The 16,231-nt window shown below is 45.4% G+C and overlaps 1 protein-coding gene across 15 annotated transcripts in view; it reads left to right on the top strand.

Annotated features, from left to right (window-relative positions):
• Positions 1–16,231, top strand: part of msi2b (musashi RNA-binding protein 2b) — a 639,735-nt gene that overhangs the window by 330,826 nt on the left and 292,678 nt on the right. For all 15 annotated transcript variants that reach the window (XM_072243487.1, XM_072243483.1, XM_072243482.1 and 12 more), the window contains exon 7: positions 3,606–3,654. In XM_072243487.1, the coding sequence (XP_072099588.1) occupies positions 3,606–3,654 (49 nt within the window). The remainder of the gene's footprint in view (positions 1–3,605; positions 3,655–16,231) is intronic.

Raw genomic sequence — 16,231 nt, 5'->3', positions numbered from 1 at the left:
ACATCCGAATGGCCAAGCATTTTAATTCTGATTCCCATTCCCGTTCCAACATGTTGGTCCATGGCCTCCTCTTGTGCCACGATGACGCACTCTCAGCGTGGAGGAGCAGCAGCTTAAATTCTATCTGGGTAGTCTCCAATTTGCTGGCATAAGTATTGACCTTCCAGTAAAAAAAAATCCTTCCCCTCCCCTCTTCTTCTATTCCCCACTCTAGCCTCTTACCTCTTCTCACCTGCCTATCATCTGGTGCCCCTTCACTTTTCCTTTCTCCTATGGTCCACTCTCCTCTCCTATCAGATTCCTTCCTCTCCAGCCCTTTACCTTTCCCCACTCACCTGGCTTCACTCACCATCTTCTAGCTATCCTCCTTCTCCCCCCCACCCTTTTATTCTGGTGCCTTCCCCCTTCCTTTCCAGTCCTGAAGAAGGGTCTCGGCCTGAAGCGCTGGCTGTATGCTCATTGCCGTGGATGCTGCCTGACCAGCTGAGATCCCCCAGCATTTTGTGCGTGTTACATTACGTAAGCCTATTACTGAATGCTGAATGGGAGAAGGGTTTAATTAAAATGGATTTTTGATCCCATCAGATCAAACATCAGGACCTTGAATGAATGTGAAAGGTGCAAGAGCAGCATTAATAGAAGGTCAGGGAAGTTTCTCCCCAGTGTCATGGGGATAAATTTCTCTCTAAATGAATCAACAACAACCAAGGCAGGTAATCTGCTCATTATCATCTTTCTGTTTATGGGTGCTTCCTGCATATCGCCTATATTATATCACATTAATGTACTTCCATGCCTGTGAAGCACACTTCCACATCTGTGTAAGTGTGTCTGATCAAACTGTTATGGTGGAGGCAGCTGCCGCTTCTCCATTAGCGAAAGTGCTGGGGAACTACTCTCTTAAATCGACAGCGTGCACCGTCCATGCAAGCTCCGGAAGGTGTCCGGAGACGCTGTGATGGGAGGGCGATGCAGACGTGGGCAGACACGCTTGGGCTGCAGGTGTGCGCCTGGGATTAAGCACTTGGCAATCCATTATTGCCCAAGTCGGTCAACAGTGAGATGCAGTGTTTTCAGATAAAATAAGATCCAGGTTGCAAACCACTGAAGTGAAAAGAAATTGAGTTGTTATTTCACACTGAAGCTCACAGTAAGAATTGGATTTTCTTTTTGCATTAAGAAACCTCCAATGTCATTTTATATAAGAGTCCGGTAGCTGCACAATAGTCAGATTTGTTGCATGTTATTTAACACTGCTCTCCATCCCCTCCAGAGAATTTCCCCTCCATGCCCAAGGGTCTTGTTTCCTGTCTTGCTTGGATATGATGGGTGACCTTTGCCCTCATCTCTGAGCTGGCTAATCCTCATTTGTGTGAGTGTGACCCAAGTCCTTCTTTCCCAAAGAGTGAACTGAATAGTGATCAGAATAATCGCACCACCTTCACACTATTGCTGTCTTCACCCAGAATGTGCCCTCAGTTGAGATCCCAGCTTGAGATACACCAAGGGTCAACGTTTTGGCACCTTCCTATCCCATTTCAAGTTCAAGTTTAGTTATCATTCAACCATACTATGCAAGAATACCCTTGAATATAGCCAAATGAAACAGTATTACTCTGGGGCCAAGATGCATAACACAGAACCAGCAGTCATACATGGCACAAGGCACATATAGCATTTATAAGATAGCAGTAAACATACAGACACACAAAAAAAATTATTTAGCCCTTGTCCCTGAAAGACGTGTCCTACAGATTGATGGTGATTGATGATTGCTGGCAAGCACAAGCCTTCAGCAATCTGAAGATGAATGCATGTATGAATGTAATCCATCTTGTCTTGCACTGAGCGAACACTGGAGGGCAGCACTGATGGGAGAGCCCAGCTCCTCCACCGCACCCCCCCACCCCCCGGTCTAGCGTGGACGCCGTGTCTCAGCTCCTCCCATGTTTCCTCACCTGGGCGGCTACAACAGGCAAGCCCACTGCATGAGGCCTAGTTTGTGCTACAACTGAGGCCACTCAGCTCCCCTGCCGTCAGTCTCAGCAATAAACCAGGGAACCGGGCTTGCAGTGTTCTACGTTACCAATGTCCAATGGGGTCTTGGCGATCACAATAAAAACATCCAAGACAATCGGTCGCTGTTAGGCTGCACACCATCTTTGCGCAACGACTCCCCATGCCTTTCTATAGCAGGCAAGAACACGGTCCATACCAAGTCCAGCTCCTCCAGCTACCCCAGTATCAGCAACTCACTGATGATGGGTAGACGTAACGTACCACAGTGTCTTTACAATTGTAAAAAAAAGACAAAAATGCCTTGGGTTAGCAGAGAGGTCGTTGCGTCCAGGCACACTGCCATCTTACCAGAGGAGTTTGATTGCATGTTGTCATAAAATTAGCAACTGAGCCATCTGGGCCATTCCCTTCAATTTCCATTGGTCAGACTAGAATCCTTCAGAAGAGGCAGGACAGTCTTGAGAAGATTATACCAAAACTCATCAAGGTTCTGATGTTATCTGAATTGGGTCAAATAATTATATTGATTAAACCATATGTATGGGAGATTTGGTTGCTATGTTTAAAACTTCTAAGTGCATTTTTTTTAGTGCAAAAAAAAGACCAAGAAATAGTGATGCAGTGTTCATTGTCTGTTCAGAAGTCTGATGGTTGTGGAGAAGAAACTGTTATTGAAACATTGAGTGTGTGTCTTCAGGCCCTGAATTCTTCCCCTCTGATGGCAATAATGAGAAGAGGGCATATCCTGGGTGTTGGGGGCGTGGTATTTAATGATGGATGCTGCCTTTTTGGGGCATCACCTTTTGAAGATGTGTTTGATGCTGGGGAGGCTATTGCCCATGATGAAGCTGGCTAGTCTACAGTCCTCTGCAGCTTTTTCCAATCCTGTGCAGTGGCCTCTCCGTACCAGGCAGTCGTGCGACCAGTCAGAATGTTCTCCTCAGTATATCTATAGAAATTTGTGAGAGTCTTTGGTGACCAACCAAAGTTCCTCCTATAGCCATTGGCATGCCGCCTTCAAAAGGTCCCGGATAGATCTTCAGAGATGTTGACACCCAGGAACTTGAAACTGCTCACCCTTTCCACTGCAGACCCCTTGATGTGTGTCCTCTTCACTTCCCTTTCCTGAAATCCAGTATTCCTTGGTCTTAATGATGTTGAGTGCAAGGCTATTGTTGCTGCGACACCCACTCAACTGGCTGATCTATCTCACTCCTGTACTCCTCCTCAACATCTTCCTTTTCTCCAAAGTTTTGCACCTGTAGCCCCAATCCTTGAAACATCTTTTTCCTTCTCAGGGTGGATAGGTTCTGTTGAAGACCCTGACCTGGAGTTACACTCAGACTTCAGTTCTTTGCGGCGGTGGGACGCACTCCCAGAGCCTCACAATTGCCCGCTTTTCGATATCCCAACATCTGTTATTAGAAGCATCTTCCCCCTATCACCCTAGCTAACTTCACCAGTCATAATTTTGAGATCTCATGAGATCTTCTCTCAGCCTCCTTTGTTCCAAGGATTGCTTTGAGGTTTTGCCTTGCTGATCTTTCTAAGGGTTAATTTAACCTGAACTCCTTTATGTATTGCAGGTAGAGGATGCCATGCTGATGTTTGATAAGACAACAAACAGGCATAGAGGTAAGAGAGATCTTCAGCACATCCCTTGGCTAATGTGAGCCCATACGCACTTGTGCATTACAGAGTGGGCTGGGCATCTTCATTCTTCAACCTTATGGGGTGACTGCCAATTTTGATATGAACCATTTTTGTGCCAAGATAACAGAGCAATAGCACAATTGGTTCCTGGGAAATATCTATCCCACACACACTGTATACCTGACACTAACTTAGTTCTTACTGAATTGAAGAGAGGGGTAAATGGATCAGGAGGACCAAGAGTCGGTGGAGTATGTTTGTACAGAATTAGCTTGGGTGCCCACTGGAGAAGCCAGGCAGTCACCAAGTGGTGGGTTCAAGCCAGACTCTTGTCAGTATGGAACCGCAACAGATTAAGTAAGGTGCCACCTCATAATACCATTCAAATAATCTATTATATTAACACCATTTGACATTCCAATAAGAGACGTCTTTTATATTCTTGCTCATCAGAGGGAGTTTTGGAGCTACCACAATGAAGCTGCTAAATATCATGAGAACGAGGATCCAGATTTTGTGATATTGATGTTGACATAGGTTTCCGTCTTTCAATTTGTTTTGTATTGTCTGTGATGTAATTATGCACAGATTCATGGGCTGACTGCTGCCTCCTGCAATGTACCATTCAATAATATTATTTGTATTAGTCTGTTTTTGTCATGAGTACCAGGATTTTGTTTGGATGCCATCCAGGCTGACCCACTGTACATAAGTACATTATGTTTTGTACATAAGTTTCCTATGGTGGTTGAGTCTTGGACCAGTGGACACAGCCTCAGAGTAGAAGAACAACAGAGGGGAGGAGGAATATCTTTAGACAGAGCATGATGAATCTGAGGAATTCATTGACACAGAAGGCTGTGGAGGCTGGGTATATTTAAAGTGGAGGTTGATAGGTTCTTGATTAGAATGTCAAAAGGGAGAAGGCAGGAGAATGAGGTTTGGAATGACAATAAATCAGCCATGATGAATTGGCAGATCAGACTCGATGGGCCAACTCTACTCGTGTGTTATGGTCTTACTGAGGTACTGAAAGGAAAAACAGAGTGCGGATCAGAACACTCAAAAGGCTGGGGGAACTCAGCAGATCAGGCATCATCTAAAGAAGGAAATGGGCGTTTCAGGCCGAGACCTTTCATCAGGAGTTGAAAGGAAGGGGACAGGAGTCAGAATAGGAAGGTGAGGGAAGGGGCAGCTGATTGGTGAAGCCAGGTGAGGGGAAGGTGGGTGTGTGGGGGGGGGGGGAATGAGGAGAGAATGTTGCAGTTACAGCACAAGTAAAAAAGTTAAAGTGCAAGGGACTCTGACGTTCAGATGGTCAAGGTTTCATTGTGATAAAGATCAGCCTTATCTGTCGCATGTACATCAAAGCATACGGTGAAGTGTGTCCTTTGCGTCAAATCAAAGCAGCGGAAGTTGCGCTGTGCAGCCCGCAACTGTTGTCGTGCTTCCGACCCCGACATAATATGCCCACGACTTGCTAACCCTAACCCGTATTTCTTCAGACTGTGGGGGGAAACCAGAGCACCCAGAGGCTGAACAGTGTTACTTACTTTCTCAGTTCTGAGTTGAGGTGAGTGAAGTGATCTACACTGGTTCAGCAGTCTGACGGTTGTAGGGTAATATCTGTTCCTGCAGCTGGTGGTGTGGGACCTAAGGCTCCTGTATCTCCTGCCTGATGGCGGCAGTGAGAAGAGAGCTTGGCCTGGATGGTGTGGGTCTTTGATGACAGATGCTGCTTTCTTGTGACGACGCTCCTTGTAAATAATGCTCAGTTGTGGGGAGGGCTTTGCCTGGTGTGTGCTGGTACAGAGTGTTCATTATGCTGGCGTACCTCTGGGTGGTGGTTATCACAGTCACCACTGCTTTGCCAGGCAGCTTCCCCAGTCTGCAGCTGACAGAGACTAGACAGCTCCCATTGCTCGTAGACCCCCAGTGCCAGAGCTTGCCGTGAGCATCTGCAGAAATATGACATCAGAATTGTGACAGGAACTAAGAGTGTTATTTGGAGCCGCATTTGTAAAATACTTTAATTTGCCCTACTTGCTTCTAAAATGGTTCTCCAAAGAGTCAGCAATAGAAACAGCATGTTAGAGAGCAGGACTGACATCTCAGCTGATTGCAATGTAGATTAGAGATTGTTTTGCATTTAAACAATATCATTTATTTTTAGAATATGTTTTTGATAGGATAAAAGCGGAGTAGACTGAAATAATTTTGATCTCCCTTTTACAAAGGAAAGCCTGACTTTAAGCACAGGCTGTAATCAGCACACTGTTGTTAAATATGGTTTATGCAGAGGCTTTGAACAGTCAGGAGTGTATGTTAGCTGTAACAGACATGCAGAACTGTGCATCCAGGAGGAATTTGTGTCATACACCATGGAAATAGGTTCTTTGGCCTAACTGGTTCATGCTGACCTAGACTCCCGTCTAAGCTGCACCAATTTGCCCATGTTTGGCCCATATCCCTCTGAACCTTTCCCATCCATATAGTTGTCCAAAGTTCTTTTAAAAGTTGTTATTGCACCTGCCTCATTGACTTCCTCTGGCAGCTCATTCCATATATGGACCACCCTCTGGATGAAAAGGTCCAAAGCATTCTCTTGTCCCCTGCTACCTTTCCTATGACCACTCTTAAGATCCTTCCTGGCTACCTTAGAACACTGTCTGATCCTTGCTTCCTAAAACTTAAGTATGCTTCTTTCTTCCTCTTGACTAGACACTCTACTTCTCTTGCCAACCATGGTTCCTTCACCCTACCATCCAATCCCTGGCTCAATGGGACCAACCTATCCAGAACCCCCTGCAAGTGCTCCCTAAATTGCAGTCACTTATTTTTTGAAATACGGCGTGTAATAGGCTCGTCTGGCCCTTTGAACTGCGCTGTCCTGCAATCTCCTGATTTAACCCGAGCCTAATCACCGGACAATTCACAATGACCAATTAACCTACCGACCGGTACATCTTTCGACTGTGGGAGGAAACCCATGTGGTCATGGAGAGACTGTACGAACTCCTTATAGGCAATAGCGGGAATTGAACCCTGGTCACTGGTATTGTAAAGCATTGTGCTAACCACCATGCCACTGTGCCACCCCACATTTCCACAGTTCCATGAGCGCTTCTGTCTCCATTTTGCGCCCACAAATTCCTGCCTAATAGCATCATAATTTGCCCTCCCTCAATTAAATATTTTCCAACGCCATCTGCTCCTATCCCTGTCCAAGGCAATGCTAAAGGTCAGGGGGTTGTGGTGGTCACTGTCTATGAAGTGCTCACCCACTGAGAAATCTAGTAGATTGGAGATATTTGGCTGCATAGATGCATTTAGAGGGAAACTCGATCAGAACAAGCACAAGAAGGGGTAAAGACCAGATAGATTGAAGCGAAGTAGGGTTGGAGAAGGCTTGGAGCAGAAAAGCTAGTAGAGAACTGTTGGGCCAAGTGGCCAGTTTGTGATCAGCACATTCTGTACAACTCAGTGCTGACACTGGTCACTTACGGGCGGTATATGTGTGAGTTGATTGATCCGTGTGAGGCCTGTGACGGAAAACAGCACGCTTACAAACCAGGACTGACACCACGGATGATCTAAATGTAGATGAGCAATTGTTTTGCATTTAAATAATAAAAGTTTATTTTTAGATAGTAAGGCATCTCAGGAGGAAGGAATTGGCAGAAATCATTTTAATATATCTGGCAAAAACACTCGCTTTCAACATGCTGTGAAGATTATAATAGATTCATTCTTTTAAACATAAATGAAAATGTACTTTATTGCTATTGAATATAAAGATACAAATTAAATAGAGCAGTGGCCCCAGAAGATTCAAAGCTGTTTCTGTCAAATTGCATGTTTGCTGAAATGTTCGTCTTCCATTATTCACTGCTTCAGAACAGATTTCTCGCAGCTAAATTTAGAATTGCTCCCTCTTTGTCTGTTTAAAAGTTATCTCTTATTTGTGGTGTATCTCTGCCCTCCAAACAGAACCTTACATTTCAAAGTGAGTGCTCTGAAGTTTCTGTGTTGAGTTCCCTTTGGTTTTAGACAGTTTTCTCTTGAAGGTATAATTGCTGTCTATTTTTATTGAGGTTTCAGCCCTTTCAATCCTTTGAGCCATGCCTCCTAGCAACCCCCGATGTAACCCTAGCATAAGCATGGGACAATTTACAACGAGCGATCAACCTGTCAACTGGTACGTCTTTGGAATGTGGGAGGAAACTGGGAGCACCCGGAGGAAACCCACGTGGTCACGGGTTGAACCCGGGTGGCCTGTACTGCAAAGCGTTGGGCGTACCTCTTGCGCTACTGTGCTGGCCCTGCCGCCACCGGTCATCTCCTGTGAACAGTAGTGGCCCAAAGCTACTCTGACACACATGCTTCCTTGTGGCACCCCTTTCCCAGTCTGGGCAGCATAGCAGTCTTCTTCCACTCCCCTCGCCTTCAGCTGTCTGTATCCCCGATATATAAACTACTTGCTCAAAGAGGAAGGCCATGCAAGCTTCAATCCTTAGTTTTACAAGCATATAGTTAGCATTATTGTTACATTATTGGAACTATAAACCTATAAGGATGCACCAGTGCACATTCACATCATGAATAGGGGTACTTAATGTAGGTAAGTTAAATAGATCTGTCGGTACAAAGGTCATTAAAAAAGGTTGGAGTAGGTTAAAAAGTCAGCACAACACTGTGGGCCGAAGGGCCTGTACTGTGTTGTGTTGCTCGATGTTCTACCTTCTTGACCCCAAAGCTTTGGAACAGAAATGAGGAGGAACTTCTTTAGCCAGAGGGTGGCGAATCTGTGGAAATCACTGCCACAGACGGCTGTGGAGGCCAAGTCATTGGGTATATTTAGTGCGGAGGTTGATAGCTTCTCGATTAGTCAGGATGTCAAAGGTTACAGAGAGAATGGTGTTGAGAGGGATAATAAATCAGCCATGAAGAAATGGTGGAGCAGACTCGATGAGACGAATGGCCTAATACTGCTCCTATGTCTTATGGTCTTAATTATGGTCTAACTTTCTTGTTAGGGGCAACCATGATAAAATGTACTGACATTTTAGGGGAAAAAAATACTTTTCTAATCCAGATAGGCCTTCAGGGAAAGAATGTGTTGCTTTTATCCTCTGAGACAGACTGCAGTAATATGCAGTAATATGGTTCTCATATGTGAGTGGTCAAATTAAATGTAACCATCCCAAATCTTCAGTGCCCTGGGACACAGTAAAATCACAGAACTAATTCAGAGCAAAGGAAAGCACAACTCTGTTGACAGAAGCAGGGAATTTTCTAATGACCTTTGTTACTGCCCAGTTTCTGCGTTTATATAGCACTTGTGATTCCAACTGGGCCAGTTAAAGACAACATACAGTAGTGGCTGTGCCCCTAGATTCACTTCAAAGTCAAAGTCAGGTTTATTGTCATGTACACAAGTACATGTATGCAATGAAAATCTTGCAGTAACATCATTGCCATATTGCATCATATAAACAGCATTCACAAGAAAAACATAAATTATACCCAGTTTTTAGAAGAAAGAACATAATTAGAGCAAAAAAAAGTCTGTTTTAGTGATCAGAGTTGGAGTGAATAAGATTGTGCCAGTCAGTTCAAGATCCAAATGGTTGAAGAGGAGTAGTTGTTTCTGAACCTATAAAATCAAGAATCAACACTGCAAGTTGTGGATTTGGTGACTTTAATTCTGATTTTACCTTGTACAGTTTGGCGTGTGCTGTGGGATAACGATTGTGGAAGTGTTTCCTGAGCGATCTAGACCTTTTCCCTTATTGCCTGCCAATTATATTTGACTCAGCAGGATTAGCCAGGCGGGTGAATAGACTGGCCACAAGAGCAGTACCCTGGAAATATTCGCTTCCTTTTCCCAGGCCGGAAGCGGTTAATACGAGGGGGGGCATAATTTTAAGGTGATTGGAAGTTAGGGGGGATGTCAGAGGTAGGTTTTTTTTAACACAGAGACTCATTTCTTACCTGTTATTATGTGTGCTGTATGTGATACACAGTACTGTGTAAAATGCTGAGGCACATCTATATAGCTAGAGTGCCTAAGACTTTTGCACAGTATTGTAGTAATTTTATGTATTGCACTGTTCTACTGCTAGAAGAAAATACAACTTTCATGACATATATGAGTGACGATAAACCTGATTCTGAAATGGGTCTCTATTGTGGACTGAGAGTGGGAAGGGAGCAGGGAGAGGGGAATCATGGTTGAGAAAAGGGGAGGGAACAGGAAGTATCAGAGAGACATTCTGTAATGATCACTACACCAATTGTTTAGAATGAAATGACTTTGCCTGGTATCTCAGAGCTGAGCGTGTTTAAACCTGCGCCACCCCCCCATCACCCTGGCACTCCTCTGCCACCTGTCCCACTCCCCTCCTGCGGCGCTCCATCCTCACCATTCCCAATATCCCTTTTCTCCTGCCAGATTTACAAATTCACTCTCCACTCTACATTGACAAGTACAGTACTGTGCAAAAGTCTTAGGCACTCTTGTTCTATATATATATATATATATATGTGTGTGTGTGTGTGCCATAGACTTTTGCACAGTACTGTATGCATTGTGTTTTGCACCTTGATCTCTGAGGGACATTGTTTCATTTAGTTGTATACATGTGTACAATTGAACAACGATAAACTTCAACACACTGCCAGGGTTAGTGGTGGAGGCAGATGCATTAGGGACATTTGAAAGACTCTTAGATAGGCACATGGATGATAGAAAGATGGAGGGTGATGTAGGAGAGAAGGGTTAGATTGATCTTGGAGTAGGTTAAAAGGTTGGCACACATCATGAACCGAATGGCCTGTACTCTGTTGTATTGCTTTTTGTTCTATGTTCCTGACCCCAAGGTTTTCCACCAAGTCAGGGCTGCGATGGAGTAGAATTCACCTGTGCGGATGAATGCACTCGAGAAGCCTGAATCTATTTACACAGAGGGTAGTTGATATCTGGAATGCACTTGCAAGAGGAGGTGGTGGAATTGGGTACAATCCAAGAAGCATTTACACTTTAACTCGAATGGGGACGGAAGGAAGACGCTCTGAAGCAGGAGAAAGGGGTGGCCTGGACATGATGGGCCGAATGATCTGTGTCTGTGCTGGACACCTCTACAACAGTGATCCAAGTACGTGTAGGTTAATTGCTCACTGTAAATCTCACATCGAGTGCTGGTGAGTGGGAATGGCTGATGAAAGGGATTCATGTGATATTAGTGTAATTGGATAGTTGTGTGGCCATGATGGGATAACAGTCTGTTTCTCTGCTCTGTCTCTCTCTCAATGCCTCCACCTACTTTGCTTAACAAGAATGGATCACTCCTGGATTTAGACATGACTATCGATCTAGCAGGAGGAGCCATTTGCAGTAGGGACTTGCAGACTCCTGCCCTGTTTTGTTTCCACTGATTATCTACCGTTTCTGCTTCTGTCCGTACTGCTGGTAAACCAACACAGCACAGCTCTTTCTTGTGAGTGTGCTCTCTAGCCTCCTTACACAATGGCGCCCATTCATGGGCTGTCTTTCAGTGCTGTTGTTCCTCCCTCTTTGTTTAACCTCACTCTTTTGTTGCCATAACACTCTGCTTTTTTAAAAAAAAATTCTGATTAGTAATTGTTTAAAAGGCGACATGTTAATGTTGGTGATGTCACTGGTGTGCGTGCGTTCAGTGGGGCGAGAGACTTGGTTCAGAGTTCTGGATTTCTGTTGTTATAGGGAAGGAATTTACTCACTGATTCAAAATTCATGATTGTTTAATGCCATTTCCATAAATACTTAAAATGTTAAGAAAGAATCACAATAGGCTAAAGAAGACAATAATAATAAAAACACAATAAATATAAATGCATAAAATAGCTTATATACATAGATTGACTGCATGTCCATAAAGTGATGCTAGGCACAGGAGTGTCTGTACATAAGGTGCCTCTGACAGAAAATGATAAAGTAGTGATGGTTGAGGGTGTGGAGGGGTGGGTTAGTGGGTGGAGGTGTTGATCAGCTTTACTGCTTAGGGAAAGTAACTGTCTTTTGAGTCCAGTGGTCCTGGTGTAGATGCTGTGTAGCCTCCTCCCTGATGGGAGTGGGACAAGCAGTCCATGAGCAGGGTTGCCGGGATCCTTCATGATATTGCTGGCCTATTTCCAGCACCTTTCTGTGTAGATTCCTTGATGGCGGCTGGGCTGGTGCTGGTGATGCATTGGGTAGTTTTGACTACGCATCGTCGAGCCTTCCTGTCCGCCGCAGTGTGGTTTCTGTACCAAGCAGTGATGCAGCGTGTTAGGATGCTCTCGACTGCACATCTGTTGAATGACGGGAGCATTGATGTGCATTGTCCAGAATGTGTTCTGGGACCATGAGAGGTTGAGCAATATGTGCACTCCCAGGAGTTTGAAACTGCTTGCAGTTTCCACTGCTGTACCACTGATGTAAAGAGGGGTGTGAGTGGTGCAGATTCTCCTGAAGTTGATAACTATCTCCTTTGACATTGAGGAAGAGGTCATTTGCCTGGCACCAGGCCTTGAGCTCTTCCAGCAACACACATCAAAGTTGCTGGTGAATGCAGCAGGCCAGGCAGCATCTGTAGGAAGAGGTGCAGTCGACGTTTCAGGCCGAGACCCTTCGTCAGGACTAACTGAAGGAAGAGTGAGTAAGGGATTTGAAAGTTGGAGGGGGAGGGGGAGATCCAAAATGATAGGAGAAGACAGGAGGGGGAGGGATGGAGCCAACAGCTGGACAGGTGATAGGCAAAAGGGGATACGAGAGGATCATGGGACAGGAGGTCCGGGAAGAAAGACAAGGGGGGGGGACCCAGAGGATGGGCAAGAGGTATATTCAGAGGGACAGAGGGAGAAAAAGGAGAGTGAGAGAAAGAATGTGTGCATAAAAATAAGTAACAGATGGGGTACGAGGGGGAGGTGGGGCCTAGCGGAAGTTAGAGAAGTCGATGTTCATGCCATCAGGTTGGCGGCTACCCAGACGGAATATAAGGTGTTGTTCCTTCAACCTGAGTGTGGCTTCATCTTTACAGTAGACGAGGCCGTGGATAGACATGTCAGAATGGGAATGGGATGTGGAATTAAAATGTGTGGCCACTGGGAGATCCTGCTTTCTCTGGCGGACAGAGTGTAAATGTTCAGCAAGGCGGTCTCCCAGTCTGCGTCAGGTCTTGCCAATATATAAAAGGCCACATCGGGAGCACCGGACGCAGTATATCACCCCAGTCGACTCACAGGTGAAGTGTTGCCTCACCTGGAAGGACTGTTTGGGGCCCTGAATGGTGGTAAAGGAGGAAGTGTAAGGGCATGTGCCTTATATTCCGTCTGGGTAGCCTCCAACCTGATGGCATGAACATCGACTTCTCTAACTTCCGCTAGGCCCCACCTCCCCCTTGTACCCCATCTGTTACTTATTTTTATGCACAAATTCTTTCTCTCACTCTCCTTTTTCTCCCTCTGTCCCTCTGAATATACCTCTTGCCCATCCTCTGGGTCCCCCCCCCTTGTCTTTCTTCCCGGACCTCCTGTCCCATGATCCTCTCGTATCCCCTTTTGCCTATCACCTATCCAGCTCTTGGCTCTATCCCTCCCCCTCCTGTCTTCTCCTATCATTTTGGATCTCCCCCTCCCCCTCCAACTTTCAAATCCCTTACTCACTCTTCCTTCAGTTAGTCCTGACGAAGGGTCTCGGCCTGAAATGTCAACTGCACCTCTTCCTACAGATGCTGCTTGGCCTGCTGCGTTCACCAGCAACTTTGATATGTGTTGCTTGAATTTCCAGCATCTGCAGAATTCCTGTTGCTTGAGCTCTTCCACGTGCTTCTCTGTAGGTCGTCTTGCCGTTGTTGGTGAGGAGCCCCAGCGCTATTGTGTCATCGGCAAACATCGCAGTGTGATTACTTGGGTGTTTGTCCTCTGTTTTAGAGGTGCAGTATGTGCAGAATTGTCGTGCCTGTACAGAATAATGTGCAGACATTAGTGTCCAATGCATTTTTCTCTATATCAAAGCATCCTATGTCCTTGAATACTCTCTGATTCATCCCTTTCCCACACCTCCTCCCTAGAGCACTACAATCGCCAGGGACCCCTCATCACCTGGGACATGCCCCCTTCTCAGCACCACCATCGCTGAGGAGGTGCAGGAGCCTGAAGAACCACACTCGAGCTTCTTCCCCTCTGTCATCAGATTTCTGAATGGTCCATGAATCCAGGAACACTACCTCACTATTCTGCTTTAGTACTACCTATCTACCTATACACCTTCCTACTCACATTCCAGTCTATCTACCTACCGACCCACCTACCTACCTGCCTGCCTACCTACCCATCTACCCACTAACCTACCTACCTACCTAGCATCCCCCACCCAAAGAGAAAATCTGTCTGGGAGTCAACAGAAGATTTCAGAGTTGAAGTTGATCCATTTACATTGGGCAGGAGTTTGAATGGTCACAGAACTGTGATGTCACAAGATATTTCAGCTGCAATCTATTTGAATGGTGGGACAAGCTTAGCAGATGAAATATTTGGATAGGTCAATAACAAGGTGTTTTAATGCCTATTTAACCTTTATGAAAGGGAATTTTGCAGCGTTCTGGGATAAAATCAAAGGTATTTGTTTGAAGAGTGTTCTGAAAACAGTGCCAATCGTAAATAGCTGAAATACATGATTATCTCCCATTGTACTGCACAGTGCCTTGTGATGTTTGATCAAATGAGAGACTCTGCCATGGACGTGACCATACTTTGGAGCTGATCAGTACAGCACTGCTGTGGATTACTGTAAAATGTTCTGCTCAAGTTTAATAGGAATAGCTCTGGGCTACTTGTCCATTCGATCCTCCACGATCTTTTCTGGCAAGGTGTGGCGTGCAGGCTGTCCTTGAACTTGACACTTGTTCCCACAGTGTTCATGTGCAGCTCCGGAAACAATTGAGTCCTCTTTCAAAGAGGGTCAACAGGTCTCTTATCATCGATTTCTCTAACTCCCAGTAATTTTCTCTCCTTCCCCCTTCTCTCTCTTTCCATTCCCCATCCTAGTTCCTCTCTCACCCCTTTCCTTCTTCTCACCTGCCCGTCACCTCCCACTGGTGCCCCTCTCCTCCTTCCCTTTCGCTCTGTTCTGTATTTGCGGAGCAGGAACAACCACGGAGTAGTAGGATTAAACATCCTTACTGAGTCACATTAGTCACTGTCTGCTCTAGGCAACTAATAATGTGGGAGCTACAAACCAGACCCACCAAGATGAAAACAGAGAGAGCCCTTCACGTGTCGGAGACACAGATGATTCACTGCATGATCGACCAGCTGCATGCACACTAGCTACCTTCCTGCAATCGATCTGAGACTCCCATCTTCAGCTCTTCGCCTTTTCCACCGATCGACTCCCAGCTTCTCACTTCATCCGCACTCCCTCATCCACCCACCCTCCCCCTCACCTGGTCTCACCTATCACCTGCCAGCCTGTACGCCTCCCCTCCCCCCACTGACTTCTTCCCCCTTCCTTTCCAGTCCTGATGAAGCATCTCAGCTCAAAACTTTGTCTGTTTATTCCCTTCCATAGATGCTACCTGACCTGCTCAGTTCCTCCATCATTTATTTGTGTGTTAGTCAAGATTTCCAGCATATGTAGAATCCCTTGTGTTCGAAGATCTTGTGCTTATTTAATTGAGCTAGTGGTGTATTTCACTTAAAAACTGGAACATCAGCAAAAACTTCCTGACCTTGTACCCAGCGGAGGTCAGCTCAACAAGACTTCGAACACTAGATGCAATAATTGCTCAACCTGCTGGAGCAAGGCAGGGATCAGGGATTGGAGAAGGTGAACTTTATCCTCACTCCTCACTTGTTAGTTCAAGGTCTCCTCCTTTTCTGAGCTTCTCCTTTTGATAAATATTGGGTGTCCTGGGTCAGTATTCATTCGCAGTCAACAGCTCTGAAAACAGATCATCTGGTCAGGTTTATCAACCATTTGCTACTTTCCCTGCAAGGCAACAATGACCATCTTTCAAAACTGCTCTTCTGACAATAATCCAGCTTTGATTAATTAATCTATTTGAAAAAAAATTATTGAGTCATTAAAAAGTACAGCACTGAAAGAGGCCCTTTGCCCCATCCAGTCTGTGCCAAACCATTTAAAGTGCCTATTCCCATCAACCTGCACGGGGACCATAGCCCCCCATACCTCTGCCATCTATGTACCTATCCAAACTTCTCTTAAACATTGAATCAAGCCCGCATGCACCACTTGTGCTGGCATCTCATTCCACACTCTCACAACCCTCTGAGCGAAAAAGTTTCCCCTCATGTTCCCCTTAAACTTTTCACCTTTCATCCTTAACCCATGACCTCTAGTTGTAGTCCCACCCAACCTCAGTGCAAAAAGCCTGCTTGCGTTTACCCTTTCTATACCGCTCATAATTTCATATACCTCTATCAAATTTCCCCTCAATCTTCCTATGTTCCACAAAATAAAGTCCTACCTAGTCAATCTTTCCTCATAACTCAGGTCCCCCAGTCCCTGTGATAAACG

Source organism: Mobula birostris, chromosome 25 (genome assembly GCF_030028105.1).
Source record: "Mobula birostris isolate sMobBir1 chromosome 25, sMobBir1.hap1, whole genome shotgun sequence".
In the NCBI taxonomy this organism is placed as follows: domain Eukaryota; kingdom Metazoa; phylum Chordata; class Chondrichthyes; order Myliobatiformes; family Myliobatidae; genus Mobula; species Mobula birostris.
This window is presented reverse-complemented; position numbering and strand designations above follow the sequence as displayed.